The sequence below is a fragment of the Natator depressus genome, chromosome 2, assembly GCF_965152275.1.
Source record: "Natator depressus isolate rNatDep1 chromosome 2, rNatDep2.hap1, whole genome shotgun sequence".
Lineage (NCBI taxonomy): Eukaryota > Metazoa > Chordata > Testudines > Cheloniidae > Natator > Natator depressus.
Window position 1 is genome coordinate 4,755,393 of NC_134235.1, and position 26,657 is coordinate 4,782,049.

Sequence of the window (26,657 nt, forward strand, 5' to 3'; positions counted from 1 at the left end):
GACCATCAGCCCCCTCTCCCACAGCCCCCTCTCCCACAGGCTCACCCGTGTAGCATGGATTATGGCTGGAGAATGGGTATGCTGCATAAACAGTCCAGAGGACCCTGCACCTTCCAGTAGTGATGCTGTCGTGTTCATGCCATCACTGTAACCTGGCTTGGGACACACTGTGCTGGGATAATTTTCCTCCCTCAGGGTGGGATCCTTCCCCTCAATTGTGGAGAAACTCTATAGTAAGGTCAGACCTGGGAGCTTCTGGTCATCTTCCCATTGACACGCTTCCAGCCCCAAACCCTCAGTGCAGGCCAAGGGCTTCCTCCCCAAGCATGGTGGCTGGGAGCAGAGTCCAGGCACCCTACTGATTGGCCTCTCTGACACCAGGACCCCACACTGTTGCTTGTTCTGCAGGGCGGGCACATGCATGGAACAAACTGGCACTCTTCCTGGAGCAGCAACAGACAAGGTCTCTGGGCCTTCACGCTGGGGTTCTGCCCCTGATCCTGCCTCAGCTGGGTGGTGTGTGCAAAAATAGCTGAATCCCGACCTTGCCCGGGTGGCAGTGGCAAACGAACAGTGAATCACTCCACTTGGAAATCCTGCTGTTATCTCTGTGAGCTGACACTGTTGAGGGGAATGGGAACTGCGGGGCTGTGTTTTTCCCCCCAGCTAAATCTGGGGCTGTGGGATTTTGGCCAGTGGCTAGAGGATTTTTGGCACAAGATTTGGGGGCGTGCCAGCCAGCAGTGCCCAGGAAGCGGGTTTGGTGCTGGCCCAGGGAACGTGGGATTGATGGAGAGACAACGAGCCCTGCAGCGGGCTGGGTTGTTAGACTCTAATTCATGCGAAATCTGACACTGCAGATATTTGAAATCAATAAGCCACGTTCTGGGTTTTTCCCTTCTCTTTTGAGGGAGGGTTTTTCCTTTTGCTTGGCCGAGCCCTGCTAGGAAAGTTACAATTTGCTCAGAGCAAAGGCAGGGCATTTTAACTAGCTTACGACAACCCCAGCGACAGCCAGCACGTATGACAGTGAACTAACTACCCTCAGAGGGGGAAGCCTTTGGTTATTGCAGTTTGTCAGCCTGTATGCATTGGTTGTGGGATTTGAGGCAGGTGCATTGGAGGTGTGTGTGTGTGTGTGTGTGTGTGTGTGTCGGAAGGCAGGATTATAAGTATGCCTGGGCTGCTTGCTGCCCTTTGTGGTACTGGGAAAAAGTACAGTTTTGGGGTGTGTGTCAGTTAGTGTGACAGCTAGCGTGCATTGAAATGTGTCTTGGATGTGTACAATTTGCGTGTATTAAGATGTATGTGATTCATGCATGGCAGATATCTCCCAGTACACCTATGGAGCTAGATGCAATGTGTGTATTGAAGTTTGTGTTTTTATTGTACAGAGCTCCAGGAATGCAGATGGATGTGTGTGTGTGTGTGTGTGTGTGTGTGAGAGAGAGAGACAGACAGTAGTGGTGGTGGGGATGCATTGCCCTGCTGTGTGCACCTTTGTTGTGGTGTGTGGTTTGTGTGTCATTATTACATCTCCATGGCTGTGTTGGGAGAATTTTGGGGTGTATTGGAGCAGTTGCCTTGTGGATTATAATTATTATGGGTAACGGCATCTCAAGCGTGGACAAGCTTGGGGTGTGCCTGCCTACTTGCGTATTTGTGTTGGGGGGAGTGCAGTGAGGCTGTATGTGTCTGGGGGGTGGGTGGAAGAGTTGCATTCACCTTTCCTGCCAGTGCACAGCAAGGGTAAAAAGTGCAAACCCAGTTTTACTGCCCTGGTAAAGGAGCAGAGCTGGCCCTGAAGGGCCAAGAAATCTGTCTTTACTGTCAAACTTATTTCTTCCCCTTGCCCCTGGGGCTGATGAATTCAAAGGGAGACAATTATTAGACTAGATCTGTGAATTTTGCATACAGTAAAATAAAAATGCTGGGGTTTTGTGGCATACATTTAAGGCTAAACTAATTGTTCAGAGAATCTTCTTGTGCAATGAGCCCTGGGCTCTGGATTTGCTGTGAGAAGTAAAGGGTGGGGGGTGGTTTGGGCAGCAGCCACTTACACTAGAGTAGTTTTAGAGTAACAGCTGTATTGAGCTGTAGCTCATGAAAGCTGATGCTCAAATAAATTGGTTAGTCTCTAAGGTGCCACAAGTCCTCCTTTTCTTTTTACACTAGAGTAGATTCCTTGCTCTATTTATGCTATTCCCGTTCATGGCCACTGGAGGGACCTTGTCCCTGTCCCCCCTCCCCCTCCCTTACAGCTGTTCCCGCAGGAGACTGACAGCTGGCCCCAGGGTTGCTATAGGGATAGGCAAATTGCACTGGCTGTTATAGGTGGGGAGGCGGCTGCCCCCGCCCGGGGAGGCGGGGCCAGGCATTGCTCCCTATAAAAGGCAGAGTGCCCCATTCAGCACTTCAGTGCTTGCGAAGCGGGAGACGGGCCGGTGGTCGCGGGAGCTGCTGCAGCTGAGTGTGGGGCGCAGGGGAAAGGGGCCACAGGCGGAGGGACCCTCTGGGGCCATTGCCCAGCGTTGTGGCGGGGGGGGGGCATTGCACTGAGCCGTCAGCCTCGGGGGAGGGGGCCAGCGGAGCCCCGGGGAGGGGGGGTTTGCAGAGCAGAGTTCGGGGGGCTCTTTGCCGTTGGCAGCCGGCCGCCTGCCGAGCAAAGCCGGGGGCGAGAAGAGAGACCGAGAGAGAGAGGCGGGCGCAGCCAAGTCTGGGCAAGACCCACCGGGCGGGGACCAGGGGCAGCAGCGGCCCGCCCGCGCCCCTCCGATCCGGATTCAGCGCAACTTGCCTCTGAAGACCCCCCCCCCCGGCTGGTGTCCGGCGCTTTCTCCCCTCGCATTTCTCCCGGCGGCTCCCCCCGGCCCCCCATGCGCCGGGTGCGACTCTCCCCGCGGCGCCTTGGCTGAGGCTCTGAACTGCACAGAACCAGCTCTTGAGTCATCCCCCCGACCCGCCCCCAGCCCGGTCCAGGCTCAAGCCGGGGGCGAGGGGCTCCCAAGTTCGCAGGCGGGGAGATCCGGGGCGCCTCGGGCGGGCGCAGCCGAGCCCCCGCCGGGCAGGGCCAGCCCCGCGCCGCCGGTGCATGGACTGAGATGGCCTCCGAGCTGGCCATGAGCGGCGAGCTGCCCACCAGCCCGCTGGCCATCGAGTACGTCAACGACTTCGACCTGATGAAGTTCGAGGTGAAGAAGGAGCCGCCCGAGGCCGAGCGCTTCTGCCACCGCCTCCCGCCGGGCTCGCTCTCCTCCACGCCCATCAGCACCCCTTGCTCCTCGGTGCCTTCCTCGCCCAGCTTCTGCGCGCCCAGCCCCGGCGGCCCGGCGGGCCCCGGCGCCGCGCCGCACCCGGGCAGCGCCGGCAAGGCGCCGCTGGAGGATCTCTACTGGATGTCGGGCTACCAGCACCCGCTCAACCCGGAGGCGCTGAACCTCACCCCGGAGGACGCGGTGGAGGCGCTGATCGGCAACCCGCACCCGCTGCACGGCTACGAGGGCTTCCGCGGCCAGGGCTTCCCCGGCGAGGAGGCGGCCCCGGCCGGGCACCCCCCGCACCACCACCACCCCCCGCACCACGCGGCGCACCCGCACCACCACCACGCGGCGCACCCGCACCACCACCTGCGGCTGGAGGAGCGCTTCTCGGACGAGCAGCTGGTCAGCATGTCGGTGCGGGAGCTGAACCGCCAGCTGCGGGGCTTCAGCAAGGAGGAGGTGATCCGCCTCAAGCAGAAGCGGCGCACGCTGAAGAACCGGGGCTACGCCCAGTCCTGCCGCTACAAGCGGGTCCAGCAGCGGCACATCCTGGAGAACGAGAAGTGCCAGCTGCAGGGCCAGGTGGAGCAGCTCAAGCAGGAGGTCTCCCGGCTGGCCAAGGAGCGGGACCTGTACAAAGAGAAGTACGAGAAGCTGGCCGGCCGCGGCTTCCCGCGGGAGCCGCCCCCCCAGGCTGCCCCCAAAGCCTCGGCCGAGTTCTTCATGTGAACGGGGGAAGTGGGGGGGGTCCTCGCCCTCCCCCTCCCCGCCTGCCCCAGGGACTCCGTGTACATAGCGGGGCCGGCTGCTGTACATAGACTCGTGTTTTTGTGTGTGTCTCCGGGCTGCCAACCAACTCACCAAGCGGGCGCCCCCCTCCCAGTGCAGGGCAAGGTCCCCAGCCCCCCGCTTGCGTCTCCTTCCTTCCCTCCCTCCCCGCCTGGGCTGCCCACGAGAGCCCCAGCCCTGCGGCCAGCTCGCCTCCGTTCCAGCCGCGCCCCGGGGTCCTGCCCGTTGCAGGAGCCGCGCGGGTTCCCCCAGCGCATCCTCCTGCATTTGTACGGCCCCCGGGCAAGAGAGCCCGAGCTGGGACCGGGCGAGGCGAGGCAGCAAGGTGGCGGCCGCCTCCAAACATGGTCACACGCTCACTCCTGAGTCTTAACCTTGTGATCACGAAAACTTTAAAAAAACAAAACAAAACAAAAACAAAGCCCACCCAGACCAGACCAAGCTTTGGCTGGAGGGAAAGACAAACTGAACAGTGAAGGACTCGAAGCAACAGGGAAGAAGGAAATAATGAGCAAACCTGCATTTTTTTCCCCCCTCCTGGAAAACTGGGTGACAAACCAAAATCGTTTTGGGAGAAAAAGTGCATCATAACGAAATCCTCCTACATACTCTTAATAATCATACTAATTAATAAAGCGGCGTCCAAGGAACTGTGCAACTTAACTGTGGTTCTTAGAAGACTTTTTAAGCAATCCTGCATGCAGGACATGTATGGTATTTCAATAATCTCCCCTTCTTTTCTACTAGAACAGATGAAGAAAAAGCATGATCCAGTTTTCCCCCCCCCCTTGGTAATATTTTTTGGTTTTGTTCCCCCCCCCCCAACGGTCAGTTTTTAGTTTGCAGCACTCTTAAATAACAAATAGTCTTAAAATGTTTGCAAAGTGATGTTTTCTCTCTCAGTGGAACAGTGCAGCAAAACACTCACAAAAGGGACTGGAATATATATCTTGGGACTTCAGACTCCAAAAAAAGAGTTGAGTTTACCTGCTTTTTATCTCCTTTTCTTACTAATAATTCTTGTTGTTGTTTTAAAAAGGAAACCTGAGCCAGACTTAACTTATTTAAAGGTGTCCACTTGTACATATGTAGAATTTAGTTAGTTTTTTGCCTTTGTTTTTCTCTCTGAGACTATATTTTGCTTGGTGATTTAAGAAAAAAAAGCTTAAAAAAATCACAAGTCTTAACGAAAGTTTGTATGTAATAGCATGCAAATAATATAAGAATTGATTAATTTAATTATGTTGAAAAAGCCGAATGCACTATATACAGGAATCAATTGGATTAAATAATGCTGTTGTTTTATAGAGTTTTAAAATGATCTATGCTGTTAAAAATAATTGGGGGGGGGGGGGGGGGGAAGGTAACATTCTAAGATGACCTGAAAGGCAATATAGTAATATATGGACTGCAATCAGTTGGCTGCTGTATCACTATGCACCAGATTTATTTATTAACCCCTGGGAAACCATATTATTTTAACCTTGATGATTTTAAAAAAGAAAAGGAAAATGCACCTAATCTTGCAATTATGCTTTGTGTGAAAGTAAAACAAAATATACATAGCAGTTTGGGGTTTTTTAACAAGTTGCTTATTTAAAAAAAGGAAATCTTAGGGAAAACTAAAAGTCTTAAAGACAAACAAACCACGTGTGAACTTTGGGAACTGGTGCGTTTTAGGTGCTGCTTGTGCGAAGCATTTTAAATAACCAGTTTGTTTCAGTTTCTGATGGTTTTAACTCTGTTGCATCAAGATAGAACGTATATTCATCTACAGCTTCAGTTAAGCCTTTTTATATAAACTGCTGTTGAGCCATGTGGGCTGTTGCAACCTCAAAACCACCTATATCTTGTTTTTTTTTGTTTGTTTTGTTTGTTTTTTGTTTTGGTCTTTGAATTGTGTTTCCTTTGTGTTCAGGCATCAATGCAAAAACTCATTTTAGCTTTCCTTGGCTACAGACGAACGAAAAATAAATCTCTTTAGACATACCTATCTTTCTTTTGCCTTCCTAGTTTTTGTAGGGAGGGGAAATCATTTTAAATTTTTGCACTGGTGACCGTGGTGATTGTCTCTTTTGGATTAGATGTTTGAGGGAAATTAAAGCACACTCGTTTCTTTGCTTTGTGTACCAGAATGCAAGGTGATGGATTAATCCAAATGTGAGTTTGAGTTTAAATACAAAGGCAGGGAAATATATGCAACTGCAATCCCTGGAGTGAATGAATAGTTAGGAAATTATTTTAACTTTGTTTTGGTGTGCTCTAGATGAAACTGTGTAAACTCCCACTTTAAAAATTCGTTTTCCAGTGTAAAAAATTAGCACAAAAATTGATCTCTTTGGAAAGCATGGTAAATGTTTTCAGGTTTTTTTTTTTTTAAACAAATACATCAATATTTTGTCCATTTTTGAAGATGCACTTTCTTCTTCTTCTGGGTGATGCTGAGCTTTCTAGTTTAAAGGACAGCACTTTAAAAATACAGTTTGGGTGGCTGGAGCAGCAGGATATTAATGGTAAAAAAATACTTTTAGGCTCATAATTTTTCATCTATGGGGGGAAAAATGATAATATTTTAGTGCTGTTTCTGGTACTTTTTTCATTTCCAAAGATTTGGTTTGAAATAATAATAAAACCTCACCATTTATTAGTCTGATTTATTTTTTGTTTAAATGCTGACAATTTAAATTTTGAGAGAGATTCCTTGGAATTAAGTGGTGGTTTTACTCTTTTCTTTTTCATTAGAAACACTTTATCTGAATCATTCAATATATGGGATATGCTTTATTTAAAAAGGACTATTAAACTGAGCATTTTTAAGTGCATGTTTTAGATCTCCATTTTAATTTTCAGAGTGCTGGAATTTAGAACGATAAAGGATTTGATCAGAAATTGGAGCATTTTTTCCGCACTTACCAGTGAAATCATTTTCTTTTTAAACAAATAATTATTTCCACACCAAATGAATGCTCTCAATAGCGCTTAATGCTGTGTCTCTCTCATGCCCGAATCAGTCCACTGAGTGCCTTTTATTTTAAATGGCAGTAAATGGTTTTATTTTCCCCTTTTGGATATTGTTTAAGAATTTTTAATCTAAAAACAATTCTCCCCAAACTAATATTTTAAACGGCAATTTAAAAATAGAAGAATAAGCAGCGAATGGCTTTAAGTGACTTTAAAATGACTAGAAATCGAGTGGATTTAATTTGTGTGTTAAACATGCCTGTGGTGGTGATCCTCACGGGAGGGAATCTTTTGGGTGCCAATTAAAATCCTAGCACTAATTGGTTGTGTTTTTTTTTTTTTTTTTTTTGGTTTGTATGTGCTCAACGAATGGGAAAAATGAGTGTTTCAAATATTTAAAAAAAAAAAAAAAAAAACAGAAGGCTTCTACTTTGGCACAAACTCCCCCCCGCCTGCCCTCTGTCCCTTTTTCAGAGTCTGATTTTGAACCCACCTCCCCCCCACCCCCTGTTTCTCTGGGTCTGCTGGGCTTGCTTTAGACTTTGTGCTGCTCTCACTTCGCAGATGCAAAATGGATTGCTGGCTGGAGGCTTTGGTACCATTTCAGGGTGCAGGGTCGGAAAGCCATTCCCCGAGGAGCGTCTCCTTGGCCCGGAGGAAGGAGGGTTTTTTGCTTGAGGGGAGCTGAGATGGACACTGGGCATCTGTTCGGCACCGCACCCGTTTTATTTAATGGGAAGGGGAAATGGCAATCGGTGCGATGCTGGGACTGAGGATGGAGGGTGATTCTGCAGCTGCCTGCCTGGCAGCTTTTATAGATCAGTTACAGAAGTTAAAGATGGAAAAGACCAATTAGCTCATCCAGTTCATTCTCTTGGCCAGGACAGGCTTGGTCTGTATTGTTCTTTCTTTTCCCTACTGCTTTGTCCAGCCTAGTTTATCTGTCCCAAGCGAGGGGGCATCCACATTGTCCCTGACAGACTATATCACAGCTGGATAGATTTCACTGTCCGGGAGTCTCTCTGAATACTCGGCCTAAATTTCTCCCCTTGTTAGTTTTCCTTCCGGTTTGATCCCCTCCCACTGTCCTAAATAATTGTGGGCATTTCTCTCCCCGAATCGTTCAGCTCGTTTTTAGGCAGATATTCGTTGCCTCGTGATATGGACAGTTGGGTGAGATTCCTGACTTCTCAAAACACTTTTTTTTTTTTTTTTTTTGTGGACTTGCAGGTGCCGTGTGTGTGTGTGTGTGTGTGTGTGTGAGAGAGAGAGTTGTGTGTCCGCTACGGACTAGATTGGAATCTCAAAATCCAGAGTTTTAATATCCAGAGAGAGAGATCCATATGCTGTATAGATCATAGAAGATTAGGGTTGGAAGAGACCTCAGGAGGTCATCTAGTCCAACCCCCCTGCTCAAAGCAGGACCAATAGATGAGGGCCTGATCCTGATTCTGCTCTGACATCCTGGGGAATTTTGCTATTGATTTCAGTGGAAGCAGGATTGGGCCCTGAACACATAGAAAGATGCTCTCTATGAAATGTAAGATTTCTGCAAAACCTGCCTTTGCAGGTTGAGCACGCGAGGATCCCTGGCAAAGATGGGGGAAAGCGCGTGCGTCAGTCAGTCCAGCCCAGGTTTTTTTTTTCTCTCTTCTTGGTGTCTTTTCACCGTGTGGTTCCGCGCCCCCCCCCCATGGGTAACCCCAATTTCCTTTTCCCCACACCCCATGGGATTTGGACACTGTTAATGGCGCAGTTTCTCTCCAACGGGCAGGGCCTGCGTAGGGTTAATTTGTGCTGGACTTGGGTCAGTCGTTCAGATTTGATGAATGGCCACAAGTGTTAACAATGAGGAAGCCTTTTGGGAAGGAGACTGGCGCCCCTTCTTTTAAAGCAAGGGAACGGATGCCATCTTTTATCACTGAATTTCGTCTTGTAAATTGCACCACTTGCTGCTCCACCTGTTGTTTCATTTTGTTTTGTTTCAGGGCCCTTCCCTGGTGGTGGCCCCCGAAGCCTTTTTAGTTTTTATTCAATTCTAGTTTAATTTCCCCATTTAATTGTGAGACGGTGACTACGGGTTGTCAGATCCCCAGCGTTTACTTAGTCTATGCTGGGTCCCGAGCCCCTGCAGTAGACATCCCTCTTAATTCCCCTACATCTTCCCACCCTTAACCCCCACCTCTGCATTTTTCAGACAGCAGTCCCAGCCCAAGCCAGTGGGTGTTACTAAATAAGGAGAGCGGAAAAGTTGGTGAGGGAAAGGGGTTCCACCCTAGGAGAGGGGCCTCCCCCGCCCCCCACCATAATGACTTGAGACTCATTAGCTCGAAAGCAATAACTTTTTAGGCAAGTGACTGAAAATGAAGCTGCATGACAGCAGCCCGTTTGGAGTAGATAGGACTTTAAAAGTGTCTCTCTAAAAACAAAGGCCAGGAAAGTTTTCGCACCCACAAAGAAGGGTCTTGTAATACTGCCTGTCTCTGGGCTAGATCGTCTTCTGGTGTAAATTAGCATGGCTCCATTGTGGATTTGACCCTCTGTTTGGATTGTGTCCCATTTGTTCATGTGTGTGTTTGTGTACATGGTCCTACATGAATCATTCACACTTATCCCTTTGCACTCCACTGAGATCAGTTAACTTCACATTGGGCAATTTTTCTGTGGGTGCGTGTGCGCATATGATATTCATGCATTAATTAACTCCATGGATTCCCCATTACAATCCAGACTACCAGTCGTTCAGCTGCCTACAGACCAGTCAATAGTCACTTAGTCTCGTTGCTTATTGAGTGAGATATCTTGTGCTCTGATAGGCCCAGGAACTGTGACTACTTCTTTGGCAGAAGGAATAGTTGGGTTGCTTTCTGGCTGTTCTTTAGCTTGATATCTATCGGCAAATATTTCTCCCCTCTGTGACATGCAATTAAGTATTAGCATGACTATCTTCACTCGCCCATCCCACCCCTGCTCAAGTGCATGGCCCACAGTTGCAGAATAAAAGACCAAATACAATTGAATACAGTTCAATCCACTCTTGCTTGTGCTTCATTTCTGGGCTGAGCTTGGGACCATGCTCCGAGCCAGGCTTCCCAGATCATCAAATGAAACCATGAGCCCTTAGAGTCTGAGTGAGCAGAGATCTTGACTTACACAGTGAATCCATTGTACCTTTTGGGTTAAAGTGTGACCAGTCCCTTTTCCGTGCCCCCAAGTCCGATGGACATTGGTGGCAGTCTCCCTGCTGTAGTGCGTGGTTCTCTGACAAACTCAAACAACGGTTGGCGTTCGTATATTCTGGCAAGCTGAGGGCTATCGGAATGGAACTGCGGGATGTGAAGTTAATAGATCTCAGCGGAGTGCTGGGGGGGGAATGTAAATGATTTGTGTAAGGCGATGTGGCCTCATTTCGGAGAACGGGGTTTTGGATAAAAGACTTTCTGAAAAGCGAGGTCTGATCCAGACACAGCGTCGGTGTGGGTCATGCCTACGCAGAGCACGGTAGCGACACAACTTGACTATATATGTGTGTATGTGCCCCATATATTTATAGACACACGCCAAGCGGACTGGTACGCTAGTCTACTGAAATCTTCCGGTTTAATTTTCAGAGTCCAGCTCTGCCTGGCACATGGCATGGGGAGTGTGAACAGTTCCTGCCTTCTTACTGGCACACAAAAGAGAGGCAGTTACATAAACAGTGGCATTTTCCACCCCGTCTCTCTGCGTATATTTGTGCGCTCTGTTTATTTCTTATTAGTAAGGGCCAAAATCTGCGCCCCCTTATCCTTGAGAGTTGTGTTCCCTCTTCCTCTGTGTTTGAATCTTTTTAGCTCTCCTCTGGAGTGCCCCTGTGTTCACTTGCTTTGTTTTTGACCTGGGTAATTTGTGGCCAAACCCGCCTGAGGAAAACAGGAATAAAGCTCGAGGGAATGGAGCATATCGGGACAAGGCACAGTGAAATAGGAACTGCGTCGAGTCAGGTCAGAAACCTGGCTTGCTGGCCACACTGTGATACAGGATAGCCCCGTGAAATACAAACTACGTTCATTCGCAGGGCAGAAGCTCCTGGATTTTTAGCTCATGATTAGGCTTCCTAGCTCTGAGTGCGCCCATCGTCACTCAGCCGGCTTGATTGCTGCTGCTTTTTGTCAGCGCCCTGACAAAATAATCTGTGGGAGTGGGCCCGACTCTGCTCCTGTTGAAATCAGTGAGAGTTTTGCCATTGATTTTGATGAGAGCAGAGCTGAGCCGAGTTGCATTTCCCAAGCAGCCCGAGATATTTGAGAAATACCCAGTGATTTCTCCATTCTGGGCCTTGTTTGTGCATGGTCTGAGCTCTCAGGGCTGGGGAATGGGCACTGGCCTCCTGCTTCAGACTCTGGGAACCAGCGGGTCAGGGCTGAAATGTTTCTGCCCCTGTGTTGATGCCTGTTTTATTCACCAGCACCCAACTAACGCAGAAGCCTGTTTGGGGGGGGGGGGGGTCTGATTCTTGCAGTTCTGCTGGGTGGTGGTGGAGGGAATGTGTCTAATAATTTTTAGCAATTTCCACCCCTAGATCTGAGACCACTTCACAGGGGCGGGTACCCACCGCTGCCCCATTTTACAGATAGTGAAACAGAGGCAAGAGAAGGTGAAGTGAGTTGTCTAAGGCAGCATGGCAAGTCGGTGGTCAACCAGGAATAGAAGCAAGGCCTCCTGGCTCCCTGGTGAAATGGAACGGGAAAGTTTCAGCTCCCACCCAGTGCAATCTGCCTTTCAGCTGCTTTACAGAGAAGCTCCCTCGGAGACACTAGAGGGGGTGCCATGGTACGCCAGTTCCCTGGGGCTTGCCCCCCACTTTACCGACCCACCCAACTGCCAAGACGGTTGTTGAAAAAGCGAGTCCTAGATTCCAAGGCCAAAGGTGGTCATGTCATCTGACCCCCTGTGTAACACAGGTCCGAGAACTGCTCCCAGTCATTCCTAGAGCAGATCTTTGAGGAAAACAGCTAAGCTCGATTTAAAAATTTGTCGGTGACGGACAATCCACCATGTTCCAGTGGCTAATAACCCCACTCTCTGCTAGAAACAGCCCTTGGTTTTCACCCACCCAGGGACCCGCCTTCCCCAACTGTATCTAAGCTGCTCTTTAAGTTGCAGTCCTTTTTTGGCCGAGAGGCTGAGAGGTTTGTCCATGTATCCAAGACCCCCGTGACTGAGTTCCTGACAGTTTCCAGGGGCAGGCTTGGTGCGGGTGGAGGGGAGAGGAGGCGTGAGGGGAGATGACCAGTCCCCTTGCAGCAGCTGTGCCTTTTCGGTCTCTGGTTTATTTTTTTCCCGATGTTGTCCCTCAAACTTGCCTCCAAAAAAGGAAAGGGCGGTGAATGTGAACTGTCCAATGTGTGGGGCAGGGTGGGTGCCCTGTGGATTCCTCCCTGGTCTTGCATCCCAATCATGAGGAGAGCCCACCCTCGTAGCAAGAGTCAGGTTGTTAGCGCTGGGCTGTTTTGGAGTTGCCTTGCCGTGGATTGCTGCTGGTGAGCCAGCCTCAGACGGATTCAATCAGACGGAGCTTGAAGGACGCCTGCTAGGCACCACCTCTCCCCTCTCCACCTCTCCCCTTCCCTAGCAGTTGGGGAGCGGGCCCTATGCTCTGTCTTGTCTTGTTTTCAGTGGCTCAAGCAATGCCCTGGCTCTGTTTTCTCCAAACCAGTTTGCCTAGCCCTAACCCACTCTCGCTCCCGGGCTGTCCCCTGGCCTCGCATGAGAAATCCCCCTCCAGGATGCAATTCAAAACTGATCACAAGCGTCAGCCAAACCCCAAGCAACTGCCTGGTTTTGCGTAGACGAGCGGAACCCGTCAATGCTGCCGCAGCGTGAGCACTCCCTGTTTAAGCCCTGGGTTAACGTGATGCCTTTGCTACAAAGTGCCATGTTGTCGAATGAATAATACAGGAACAAGAACTCATACGCCACCCTTTTTTCCCCGTTAAACTTCAGCAAGTGGGCAAGTCTCTCGGGTTGCCGGTTTCCTTCGGAGTCGTAGGGTGGGAACTGAGACTTTCCCATAGATGTAGAGGGGCTTCCATGCCAATGACTTAATGACAGTGCTTAATTTGTAATGAAAGAGGTGCCGGGGCTCAAGCAATTTATTGACTTTCATAACTGACAGGGCAAGCCTAGAGATGCCGGGGCTATGAATTGCCAAGCCTAGGGGTGCTAGGACTATGAACTTCCAAGCCTAGAGGCGCCGGGGCTCAGCCCTGGCATGACCCAGGGCAAATGAAGCACTGTTTAATGAACCGAGTGCAGATATGCTTTGGCGAAGGGGAGAGCGGTTGTGTCTGCAACATGATGCTTCCAAAATTTAAATCCCTCTGCTGTCTCTGCAGTTTTGTTGATTTTAACCACAGGGAGGTGGTTTGGGGCTGGCGCAAGACTATTTAATGTCTTTTATTTGAAATTGCAAACGACAGTTTGACAGGTTTGAATCTCCCAGTGCACAGAGTGACGCCAAAAAATGACCGAGTAGAATGAATAGCGACCACTTCCTCCCCTGCCCTTCCCCTCTCCGGAAGTGGAACAGTTCAGCTAAAAATTCTTTTCGCCCGAGTTGGGTCAGAGCATTACAGGTGGCAGATTCAGATCCACCTCCTCAATTTCTCTCTCCTTCGTAGACAGCAGATTCCTATTTCCTATGCTGTGTAATGTCAATAATAAATGGAGAGGAGGGTGAAATCACATCTATAAAGTGTAAGTGTGTGTGTGTGTGTGTGTGTGTCTGTCCCTCTCAAGACAAGCTAGAAAGTCACAAACCACCCTGGATGCTTCTCTTAAGGGTTGTAAATCTCATTTTGGGGTTAGAAAAACGCAGGGCTTCCGCTGCCTTCTCCAACGCGCGCCCCCCCCCCCAATTAAAGGCATTGTGCTAGTTTTCCCCCCGCCCTTGCTGAAATCTGCTGAGCTTCCCCGCCCCCTGATATTAGTTGTGTATTTTGCTTGTAAGATCATCCCCCTTCAGCATTTTCTACCTAGCTACAATATTATGACCAACTATTGTACAGTATTTTATACGCCTGCACGCAGACAATATGCTGGAAGAAGTCTCTTGGGTCGTTAAGGCTTTTTTCTCTTCTCTTTCTTTCCCCCCCCTCCCCCACCATCTATCGCCAAGTTTTCCATGTGTAAAAAAAAAAAAAAAAAAAAGGCCTTGTGCCCAATGCACAAAACTGCTTGTGCAAATTGCCCTTGAAAACACCCCAACGATGTGAGCGATTTTCCAGGCACACAATGGTATGTGCAGTCTCAGCTTGCTCCCCAAGGCCTGTATTTACTGCTCCCTGCCCTCCCCAAACACACATGCCCACAATCTATAGAGCGGCTAGCGAGATGGCGCACACACATCTGTCCACCCGGAGCAGAGGGGGATTGGTTTGAGTGCGCCTCCTGCTTAATCCACCAACAGCCGCTGGTTCCCCCGAGTGACGCTGCCTGGGAGCTTGGTGCAGGCCACGGAGTGTGATTTATCCTGCCCTATAGATCGCGTGGATCTAGCCTGATGTGGTCCAGTCGTGTAACAGTCTGCAGTGAGTTACCAGCCTCTCCCTCTCCCTGGCCACGCACCCAGCTCTCGCTGCCACTTCGCTTCCTTCTTCCCTCTCTAATTCCTGCCCGAGTCAGCTCCTGGGGGTTTGGCCAGCCTCCCCGTTGAAAATAGCCCCCTTAATAATCCAGCCCCAAGCCCGGCTCTTGGAATGGAACAATATTATTTTAAGCTCTCCTGGCTGTCGACAGGGGCCAGCCAAGATCCTGGCCTGGCTCAGCTCCAAGGCGGGGCAGGCTGCGCTCCAGTTTGCAGAGAATTCTCCTGCTGTCTGTGTCCCCCGCCCCCTCCTCCGGGGAGGGGGACAGGGTGGGTGAGTTTTGCAGCCTCCTTGGCAGGTTGCACAGCCTTTGGCAGCTGCCGGAGTCCTGACGCGCCGGGGGAATTCTTCTGGCCTGAACAAGTGAGGCTGGGATCCTGCTCTCCGCACTCTCACCCCATGCAGGGAGCGGATTCTGGGCCCCGTTAGGGGTGGGGAGGGGAAGCATTCTGCTTAACCCTTGGAGCGCCACTGTCTGGATTGGTCAGATGAGACCTTAAAAACTAATGTCCTGGAGATCCATGGCTCTCTGTGTGGGCGTTCGAGGGCTTTCCCATGTCCTGGCCTGGATTTCCCCTCCCGCCCCCTCTCCCACTCAGCATGCTGGCCACCTGGCTGCTGCATTCCACAGGCAGGGCAGCTGCATTTCCCGGGTCCCCGGTGGCCCGGGGCTGCGGGCGGAAAGGTGCTGTAGAAACCATTCATGGAGGCCGCGTTGACCCCTGGGCTGTGAGCGCCAGCGGAAAGGCGAGTGTTCAGGTCACTCCTGGGGCTTTATCTGCTTTGGGTGGGGATGGGGCAAGTGAATGACTCTGCCCCTGAGTTTGATTCCCAAGCAAGCGACGGTTCCAGGCCGGCATGTGTCGTTCCCATGAGGTCGCTCTCCCCAGGCTGGGTCTGAGCCAGGGGCTGCGAGCAGAAGCCCTTCAGAGCTCGGTTCCCAAGGGCTCCTTGCTGCTGGCTTGTAAGTTCCCTAGGGAACCCTCTCCCTGGATAGTAGCAGTTTCCATGCCTTTGGCAGGGCTAAGAGTAGCTGTGACCTTCCTCATTGCCCTGGATCACACTCCTCCTGCCACCTAACCCCTCATCCCTCCTTGGGCAGTGTCTCCTTCCCAAACTCTTTCCTCACCCCCCTCCACTTCCCGAGCTAATCGCTCTCCCCCGTCACTGTCCGCACAGGGGTAGTGCTGCAGGAATCGCCTGCAATGTCACCCCTGCCAAAGGGGGGCTCAGTTTCCCCCGATTGAAGCCGTCGTGTGGAAGGGGTGGTAGCCCCTCTGGTTTCCCTTCATCTCGTGCTTCTCTTTGGAAGAGCCCTAGGGGACTTTGGAGTTTGCAGCGTTCTTGTGCTTTGCACGTCTGCCTGCCGGGGCGCAGGTAGAGCAGTGGTGAGTGGTGTTGGTGGAGCAATGAGTTGGGGCATCTCTCTGACCTGGACCCTGAGAATGTGTCTCTGTCTTGTTATGGAGAGGGTGGAGTACCATCACAGCCATGGCGTGCTCAATGCAGGAACAACGAGGAGTCCTTGTGGCACCTTAGAGACTAACCAATTTATTTAGGCATAAGCTTTTGTGGGCTAAAACCCACTTCATCAGATGCATGGAGTGGAAAATGCAGTAGCAGGTATATGTACACAGTACGTGACAAGGTGGGAGTTGCCTTACCAGGTGTAGGGTCAGTGCTAATGAGACAATTCAATTAACCAAGGGAGGAAGAATCACTTTTGTAGTGGTAATGAGAGTGGCCCATTTCAAACAGTTGACATGAAGGTTTGAGTAACAGTAGGGGGAAATTTAGTGTGGGGGTAATTAGTTTTTGTTACGCAGGAGACACCCTGAACCTGGGTACCTCTGGCCTCAGGTGAACAGTAAAATGAGCACCGTTGACAAGCAGGGCCAGCTCCAGGCACCAGCGAACCACGCAGGTGCCTGGGGCGGCAAATGTAAAGGGGCGGCAGGAGGTCGGGCTCTGGGGTGGCGGGAGTTCGGCAGTGGCTCCGTCAGAGTGCGTTTGGCGCTCGGCGGCGATTTGGCGGCCGCACCATCACTCCGCCTCCGTGTTCGGCGGCAAGGTTTTTTTTTTTTTTTTTTTTTTGCTGCTTGGGGTGGCAAAAACGCTGGAGCCAGCCCTGTTGACAAGGCACCCTGAACCTGGGAGCTAGAGGGCCACACGCAGATGGGGCCTGTGCAAATTCTTCCAGCGTAGCCTGCCTTCCTTCCAGCCCCGGGCTCCCCTCCCTACTCTGCCAAGGCTTCTTGAGCCTACCCTGTACCATCCCCTGCTATACCAGCCCAGGGCTCCCCCAACTCTGCCCAGTACCCCTTGCTCTTGGTCTGCAGCCTACCCCCTGCTCCTCCAGTCCTGGAGGTTTTGTTGGAGAGAGACTGCCAGGCATGGGGAATTATTCCAAACTTGATGCTGTCTCTTAGGGGCTGGCCAAAAATCCCCTGGGGCCCAGATGGGGCGGCCCCATAAGTCCTTCCCTCTGGCAGCCACACTCCCTTGTTGAGCTGAGGACTCGTGTGGATTGAGGCTAGGACAGTAGCCCCTCCACACGTTGGATTCAGCGTGGAGGACTAAGACGTTTTACAGCCGACAGGAGCGCTCTGCAGCTTTCCCGGCCTGTTTGCATCAGTCTGTTGTGTAGGCCGAGCCTGTTTTCATCCTCCCTCGGGCTGCAACTCGGAAGGATGCTTCTTTTAGGGCTTTGAACTCCTGGCTTCAAAGGGAGCGAGATCAGGCCTTAGAGACTCATCCCAGCGGCTGGGTCATTTCAAGGATGGACGAAGCACTGGAGAAAGTGCCGTAGGGAACTCTCCTGCGGATGACTGATGACAAACGTGGCTTCTTCCGTGGGAGGCTTTTCTAGTGCTTTCCAAGCTTTCATTAAGCCTCACCATAGGTGTGGAGAACAATTTTAAAGGGCAACTGTCAGCTTAAAATCACAGGCCAGATCCCCAGCTGGTGTAAAGGGACATAGCTCCGCTGAAATCAATCCAGTGATGCCCACTCACGCCAGCTACGGATCTGCCCCCCAGACTGTGAATAAATGGATTGTTTCCCCTGTGTAACGGGCATCACCTTGTATTACTGAAGTGGAAAAGGCTATAAACGTTCAGTTTTATTTTTCACTGTGTCTGCCCTTTGCAGGTCTCTGCCTTTGGACAAGGGAGAGCAGTGACGTCAGTTTCACGCTGGTTTACAATCAGTTTCACTTTCTGGTTGGGAGTACTAGAGTTTATTGGTTTAAAACAACTGCTTTCAGAGCTGTGCTGAGGTGTGGACGCCTTCGGGCTGGTCTTAGATTTTAGTATGAAATTAAATGGTGGTTGCACATAGGGAAGTGGGGACTTGGAGAGGTGACCTGACTCGTCCAAGGTCAGGCTGGAGGTAGGTCAGCGATCGAGCGAGGAGTAGACCCAGCTCTTCCGACTCCCACTCCTGCACTTCAACCACAAGACTGACCCAGCCTTTCCTATTGGATCTGGCTAGATGACGAAACTGAGCTTTCCCGTCTCAAATGTCCGTGATGCTCTGAGATGGTGCGTCATGTGCGTGCGCTAAATATATTGTTCTCTGTGTGCAGAACATGTCATCGCGCACGAATGATAACCAGATTTCACAAATAAGTGGACAACCAAGATAAAACAATCGACGATGCGCCACAAAATACACTTTGCTCATTCATATGCCAAGCGTAGCTTCCGTTTTAATTATTGAAACTAATATTCCCTAGTTACACTACTGAATGTACGGCAGTGTATTTTGCAGAAGTCATGACGTCTTAGTAACACGAGACCATCCTACGACACTCGGCTATTAAATTGTTGCCGAGAGCAGGGAGAGGAGGCTGTTTGGGGTACGTGAATTATGGGACTTGTGAACTAGAGAAGACTGAATTAACACTAACAAAGTTTGATTGTACATTATAAAATTCTTTTAACTACTAACGGTGATGTGGTTGCTTATGAACTGAGTTATCCTGGTGTAATTCTGGAGTATAACTCCATTGGCTTCAGTGGAGTTTAAACCAGCATAACTGAGACCAGGAGCTGGCCAATGAGCGAGTAAGTAGTTGTGTATATAATCCTGAGATGCTGTTTCGATTATATATTTTGCCCTACACATTTTTTAAAATTTTCTCCAGTTTTTTGAATTCTGTTTTTGGTTAGATATCATTTTTACACATCCCTCACACACAGCCTGCCTCCTACCCCCCGCCCCTCATTATTTATATCTTAAAAAACAAACTGTCAGACACACGTGAGACATGTTGCTTTGTGGCTTGTCGAGAAACAGAGTTAATTTGATATTGATTGATCGTGGGTTTGAGAGGTGTTTGTTTCATCAGCTTTCAGACAGACCTGTGGCAATCTACAGGTCTCTCTCTCTCTCTCTCTTTCACTATATGCAAACCAATGTTTAGCAAAGCGCACCACTGTGTGTCCAAGGAGGGCATCAAACAGAATTACAATTAGGACCAATTCTGCTGCACTAACCCAATAAGTTGTAAATCTGCAAATAGGCAATCCCTTCAAGAAAGATGTTTATGGAGAAAAGGGGCCACAAAATAAATGCAGGTGGTAGAAGATATTTGGTCAAAAGTTTTGTTTTTTTTTTCATCAGCCTTCAAGGGAAACTCTCAAGGAGTCTAAATAAAAACAAAAGTTTGACACCTAAACAGTTTTTAAAGAATAAAACCCTCTTGACTTTTTTTAAAAAAATGGTTGTTGGAGAGTAAGTTAAGTTATTTGTAGATGGGGCGAGAATTGAGCCTTCTTTGGCTGTCCTGTAACCAGATCATCTCTTGGACCTAGGTGTCATGTGAAACTGACTAGAAACTGACCATGAAGTTGGACAGGCTAGCTTTTCTGTCCACACTGAGTAGGGTGACCAGATGTCCCGATTTTATAGGGACAGTCCCGATATTTGGGGCTTTGTCTTATATAGGTGCCTATTACCCCCCACCCCACGTCCTGATCTTTCACAGTTGCTGTCTGGTCACCCTAATACTGAGTGAAGAACAAAGGGTGAACAAAATACAACTCTAATGGGCTTTTTTGTAAGATTCTTTCTGTTTTAATAATCTCAGCTGAGTTTAGTAACCAATAGGGAATTTTCCTGGAAAGCTTTTTATTTTATTGTTGCTTTATGCACACAATAAACACAAATAAGTGCACTGTTTGCAACCCCAGACACTAAACAATCATGAACCTGGCCCTGCAAAATCACGGTATTGGCTAAAAAAGCATGACATTAAAAAACTCGGATTTTGAGTTATTTTCATTTACCTTCTTGTTTTGAAACCCTTAGGAAGCACTTGAGTCAAATTTTTCCTTCCCTAAAAAATGAAACTCTCACATATTCCCATGACTCCAGCAGCTGGGGCTTGCAGCACTGTAATGGTTCCATTTGTTTATAATAATCTATATGTCCAATCTATTCCGCACCCATTGTCGTGGTACAATATTTTAGCATCTTGTCCAGTTGGGTGATCCTGAACAAGGAAGAAGAGTCCACACATGAAAATGGAAGATAAACGTGGAGACCAAAATGTTCAAAGGTAAGTGCCTGGAATGACTTCCTTCCTCTGTTTAGGTTGCAGGGACTGGCTCTTAAGCTACGTCTACCTGGCACACTTCTTTCGGCAGCAGGTAGGAGAATATGTACTCGGGTGGCCCCCCTGGTATAGGTTTAAGTAGCTCTGTGGGTGGTGAGGCATGGCTGAGTAAGAAAAGACACGCCGGAACAGACACTACTGGCCCAAGCCCTGCCTTCCCGTCTACACTCCTGTTTTTAGCCGGGTGGTGTCCTGCTGCAGAAAAAGCCTCTGGCAGCAGGGACAGGCTTCAGCAGTGGGGAATGCCTGCACAATGCAGCGTGGATGCAGCCTGCTTTTCACTGCCGTGTGTAGCTGCACGTATCCTACACGCCACCGGAAGTGGTGTGTGGTGTAGACGTAGCCTTCCTCTGTGTGCGCAGGGCTCAGTGTAACGGGGTCGTGATCTAGGTTGTGGGTTCGAGGCACGGCTGCAATGCAGATGATAATTAATAACGTGCCTGAGTACGAATTTACGTGCCTACCGTTAGCCATCTACATTTGATAACTGTGTGTTCAGAGCTGCTATTAATATATCGCCCAAAGTGCTTTACCGACCATGAATACAGGGTCCCTGCCCTGAACGGCTTGCAAGTCTATTTTCTGTTTCCTGAAATGCCCCAATGTAGGTATGGGTTTGTTTTTAATTAGTGTAAAGTCTTGCTAGGCAGCTCTTGAAGAGTAATCTGTTCCAAAGGTATTTTTAACAAAGGGAATCCGGGTTTGCGTTTGTCCTGTAGGAATCCAGTATGCGACACGTGCACATGGTGTTCCGAATGCCCTCTAGTGGTAATATTAATTATACATTTCTCGGTACAGGAAATGGCCTTTTATAACTTATTTATCTGGAATCCATAGTGGAAAGATCGGGGGAGGGGGTGTATATTTGGAGCTGGGAGGAATGAAACTGTTGCAAACTTTAAGGTCTCTCCCTTCCCTTAGAAAACAAAGAGAAACTTCCCAAATCCTACACGAGCAGAATATTATCACACTTGTAATTTAAAGCAATCTCTCTCCCCACATCCCAGCGAATGTTTAAAAAAAAGGATCTTGTCTATGTGCACGCTACCGCCCACTCCTGGACGGAATCAGAACTGCTCAACTACACGTGACCCTATCGAAGTCAATACGCACCGCGGTGTATTAGAGGGAAATTAGAAGGCTTAAAAATGGATTTCAAAGAGCTAATAGCTAAAGATGTAGAAACAAACATGCAATTCTTTAGGTATATCAAAAACAGGAAGCCTGTGAAAAAATCCGTGGGTCCATTGCATCGTCGGGGTCAAAGGGACTAATTAAGAAAAATAAGGCCATAGCTGAGAAATTAAATTATTTCTTTGCATCAGGATGTGGAGGGAGATATCTACCCAGATTTGCTCTTTCCTGGTAATAAACACGAGGGAATTTCAGAGATCGAGGTATCAGAAGAAAAAGAATTTGCTGGAGCAAATTTATAAGTTTAAAAACCAGGAAGTCACCAGGCCCACATGGTCTGCTCAAGAGTTCTGAGGGAGCTGCGCTGCTAACAAAAATATGCACACACTCCTTAAAACCAGCCACTGCTCCTGAGGCGTGGAGAACCCGTCTGGTGTACCCGTACTGGGGAAAAAAGCCTGTAAGGGTGGTCCAGGGAATTGTAGACCAGCAAGCATCACAGCTATACCTGGCGGCTGGGTGTGGCGCTGCAATCTCTCCTGCCCCAGGTGCTCCCTGACCTTACTTGGTGGGTCTTCCGGGGCTCGGTCTTCCAGAGATCAGTCCTCCAGACAAGTCACACAGGCTAAAACAGATGATCCCTTTCCGAGGTAATAAAAGCCCGGCTGAAAGTCTAAACAAACATCCAGACAAATGTTTCTTCTCTTCCTTTTGGCATAGCCTTCAGCCTGCTTTCTGGGCTCAGTTCTTGGCCCCTTCTGGGCTAACTCTGAGTCCTTCACTGCCCTGTTACAGAGCACCTGAGCCTGGGCTGCCTTCCTGGGAGTCCCTCCCGCCTACAGTCCACCGCTCGCTGAAGTTCCCTGTGCTTTGCCCCTACTCCTGGGCCATGCAGAGTTCTTCTTGGCTCCTTAACTGAGCACTTCTGCCAGGGAGACTCTGACCTGGGAGACTCTTCCTCTGCCCAGGTTCTCACTGCCTCAGCTCTCCAGTCAGCAAGTTCAATCCCCTTCCAGGGTATCACAGAGTTCAACACAGGGTCAGCCCTCGCCAGGGTCTTCAGTCCGGTCTCTGGGCCCTTTAACACTCAGGCGTCTCACCAAGCTTTGTCATAGAATCACAGAAGATTAGAGTTGGAAGAGACCTCAGGAGGTCATCTAGTCCAACCCCCTGCTCAAAGCAGGACCAAGGCCAATTAAATCATCCGGCCAGGGCTTTGTCAAGCCGGGCCTTAAAAGCCACTAAAGGATGGAGATTCCCTAGGTAACCCATTCCTTGTCCACTTCTTGCAGCTGAGGGCACTTTGCCAGTGGTGGGTGGGGGAACCCGGGCCCGCCCAGTACTCCGGGTCCCAACCTAGGGATCCTGTAAATAGCAGCCCCATACTGCTTCCTTCGGTTTTCTGCTGCTGTTCCCTGGGTCCTTTCCCATGTCGCCTCTTTCTCCTCACCCTGACCTCAGGCCGGAAGTTCTCAAATCTTCCTCCTCCCTGCTGAATGCAACTTGCAAGTACCATCAGAACCCATCCTCTGGGTCTCTCCGTGAGTGTCTGTGGCCAGGCACAACCACCCTTCCTAGCTGCTCTGGTCACGGTCACGAACTGACCGGCTCAGCCCCTGCAGCTCCGTTTATCTGAGCCTGCTGGGCTCTGATTGGCTGCTTCTATGCAGCCTCTCCAGTCGGGACTGCGGGACCCACCTTCACGGCTCCTTTCCTCCGGCAGGATGTGGTAGGACCCCGGGGCCTCCAGTGGTGGGGTCTCGCAGGGCCAGGTGCAGCCCATCACACCAGTCCTGTACTTTGCAGGGTTCTAACGAGCTGGTATCAACTCCTGAAAGGGGGCTGGATATCACTGTAGAGAGCTCATCCAGGACCTCTGCTCAGTGTGCACCTGCGGCCGACAAAGCGAACCAGGATGCGAGGGTGCATAAAGACTGAGATGGTGAAGAATATGGAGAATATTTGAATGCCTTTATGTAAAGCAATGGCTTTAGTGTGTACAGTAATAATGCTACTTACCTCTTACCAGTAGATAAGAGATCAGCTGCATCAGTAGCTCACAGAGCCCTTTACGCAGGAGGTAAGCATCCTTATCTCCATTGTACAGTTAGGGAAACCGAGGCATGGGGTGGTAGTGACTTGTCCATGATCATCCAGCAGGCTAGTGGCTCAGCTGGAAATACTGAGTTCCAGGCCAGTGCTCTATCCACTAGACCACACTGCCTCTCAGTACTGGGCACCCTATCTCAAGGGATATTACGGCATAAGAACAGCCATACTGGGTCAGACCAAAGGTCTATCTTGCCTGGTATCCTGTCTTCCAACAGTGGCCAATGCCAGGTGCCCCAGAGGGAATGAACAGAACAGGGAATCATTGAGTGATCCATCCCCTGTCGCCCATTCCCAGCTTCTGGCAAACAGGGGCTAGGGACACCATCCCTGCCCATCCTGGCTAATAGCCATTGATGGATCTATCCTCCATGAACTTACCTAGTTCCTTTTTGAAAACTGTTAGTATCTTGGCCTTCACGACATCCTCTGGCAAGGAGTTCCAGAGGTTCACTGTGTGTTGTGTAAAGAAACACTTCCTTTTGTTTGTTTTAAACCTGCTGCCTATTCATTTCATTTGGTGACCCCTAGTTCTTGTGTTATAAGAAGGAGTAAATAACATTTGCTTATTTACTTTCTCCACACCAGTCATGCACTAGAGGGCATTCAGAGAAGAGCAGTGAGAATGATCCAGGGCCTGGAAAAAACCTCCCATGAAGAGCGATTGGAAAGGTTGAAATTGTTACCTTAGAAAGGAGACTAATAAGGGGGGGACAAAAGAATCATAGACTATTAGGGTTGGAAGAGACCTCAGGAGGTCATCTACTCCAACTCCCTGCTCAAAGCAGGACCAACACCAACTAAATCATCCCAGCCAGGGCTTTGTCAAGCCTGACCTTAAAAACCTCTAAGGAAGGAGATTCCACCACCTCCCTAGGGAGCCCATTCCAGTGCTTCACCACCCTCCTAGTGAAATAGTGTTTCCTAATATCCAACCTAGACCTCCCACACTGTAACTTGAGACCATTGCTCCTTGTTCTGTCATCTGCTACCACTGAGAACAGTCTAGATCCATCCTCTTTGGAACCCCTTTTCAGGTAGTTGAAAGCAGCTATCAAATCCCCCCTTATTCTTCTCTTCCGCAGACTAAACAATCCCAGTTCCCTCAGCCTCTCCTCATAAGTCATGTGCTCCAGCCCCCTAATCATTGAGTCTATGAAATACTGAATGGTCTAGAGATGGGAGATGCGGCACTTTGGTTCTCCTTGGCTCATAACACAAGAACAGGAGACGTTCAATGAAATTAAAAGGTGGGAAATTCAAAGCCAATAGACGGAAATACTTTTTCACACAGTGTGAAACTATGGAACTCACTGCCACTGGAAGGCATTGAAGCCAAGAACTTAACAAGATGCAAGAAGGGATTGGACATTTATATGGAGATCAGGAATATCCAGAATTATAATTATTTATGATAAAATATTGTGGAAGAGAGATTAAACCTCCTGTTTCAGGGCTTAAGTCAATCTCTGTATTAGGATGAGGAGACCTAATGTGGGGGGCAGATTACCCCACATCTGCTACTATGGGGTTCTTATTCCTTCCTCTGAAGCAGGTGGTGCAGGCCACTATCAGAGACTGAAGACTGGACTAGATGGGCTATCAGTCTGATCCGGTCTGGCAATTCACATCACAAGCCCTATACTGCTAACAGTTAAGGGGGATTTTCCTTTAGATCAGCTACTTGGGGCCTCCTGTGCTGTTGGGGCTGGAGGATCTGGCTCCCGTCTCTGCTGGCATGCTGTTCGGAGTGACCCCGGACTGCAGCAGAGTGAGCTATTGAAGCCTGAAATGAGCACAGAATAGCATTTTTGTTACCGGTTCATCTTGAGCAAACATCTTTGGGTTCCTTGAAGGAATGTGTCAAGCGTGTGTTTATCTTGCCATGGGCAAGGGGCCATTTTTCACATTCCCACCAGCTGCGTTAAATGCCCACGGTCGTTTCCTGCCCTATGTTCCCCCTGACCACGGCCGTGGGATTTTCTGAGCTCCAAACAGAGAAGTGTCCCTGTGGCAGAATCTTGCTTGAATCTCTACTGAGCTGGTGGGTCAAGGGGACCAAAGAAACCTGCATGTGATCTCCGGAGATGCGAGGGTTCCCGAGTAGAGTGGCTGAGGAAGAGCGAAACGGGACAGGCTGCCGATTGCTGATGGGGGCACTCTGCCATGGGGCTTCATACTCTCCAGGGGCAGCGGCAGCTTGCTGGGAGGAATCTATTGTTACAGATCCCCTAAGCACCCGAGTCCCATTTGCAGCAGAATGTGCCGTCACTGTGTAGGGCAGCATCTGTCTGATGCTGGGTGCAAGATCTACATGATCTGATCCAATCCGGCGCCTATCCCACTGGCATGTCGCTGCAGTGTCTCCAGCTCTCACGACTTTATTGTTCGTCTTGTGAGATCTGGTGTCTTTCTTAAAGCCCCAGCTCCTGGAGGAATGAGAATCTGGGCTTTCACTGGGAAAAAGCGAAGTCAGTTTCAAGCCATTGTTGCAGGGGAGAGCTTGGAACTGTGACCCCAGTGCCCCTGGAAGGTCCAAAAAAGAATCCGACATTTATTATTATTTTTTAAATCTCATTATTTTGAAGCCAATCTTGCAATTTTGGGGGCCTGTTTCATGATTTCTGAATGCTTGGCGTTGGTGATGTGGTAGTTGTAGCCCTGCCCGATACTCTCTCTTAGGGTTTCCAGTTGATTGGATACCCAGCATTTCCCTGTCCCCTCCTGCAAGAGGATCAAAGTGACCTGGAGAGCTGAGATCAGCAAGGGGAAACTCGGTGCCTAGACATGTAAAACCTTGCACTCCACTAAGAGGAAACCAACAGCCCAGACACTGATGGGAGGGACTTAACAAGGCTGCTGTCCCACATCCATTCTCCTCTTGTGTCTCCTAGTGTCAAAAGGGTCCCTCCCCCACCCCCGCTCTCCTGCTGGTAATAGCTCACCTTACCTGATCACTCTCCTTACAGTCTGTATGGTAACACCCATTGTTCCATGTTCTCTGTGTATATAAATCTCCCCACTGTATTTTCCACTGCATGCATCCGCTGAAGTGAGCTGTAGCTCATGAAAGCTTATGCTCCAATAAATTGGTTAGTCTCTAAGGTGCCACAAGTCCTCCTTTTCTTTTTGTGGATACAGACTAACACGGCTGCT

General features: G+C 49.6%; 1 protein-coding gene across 2 annotated transcripts; it reads left to right on the top strand.

The window, feature by feature from the left end:
* Window positions 1-3,096: 3,096 nt before the first annotated feature.
* MAFA (MAF bZIP transcription factor A) lies at window positions 3,097-4,820 on the top strand. Of its 2 annotated transcripts, XM_074942925.1 has the most exons (2): window positions 3,097-3,538; window positions 3,620-4,820. In XM_074942925.1, the coding sequence occupies exons 1-2, from the start codon at window positions 3,102-3,104 to the stop codon at window positions 3,987-3,989; spliced, it is 807 nt and encodes a 268-aa protein (XP_074799026.1). In that variant the 5' UTR covers window positions 3,097-3,101; the 3' UTR covers window positions 3,990-4,820. The 2 variants fall into 2 exon arrangements, with proteins under 2 accessions (XP_074799026.1, XP_074799025.1); XM_074942924.1 differs by having other exon boundaries at window positions 3,097-4,820.
* The last annotated feature ends 21,837 nt before the right edge of the window (window positions 4,821-26,657 follow it).

Bases quoted from the DNA above. Each gene is read 5' to 3' on its own strand.
- MAFA (XM_074942924.1), top strand. From the start codon at position 3,102: ATGGCCTCCGAGCTGGCCATGAGCGGCGAGCTGCCCACCAGCCCGCTG.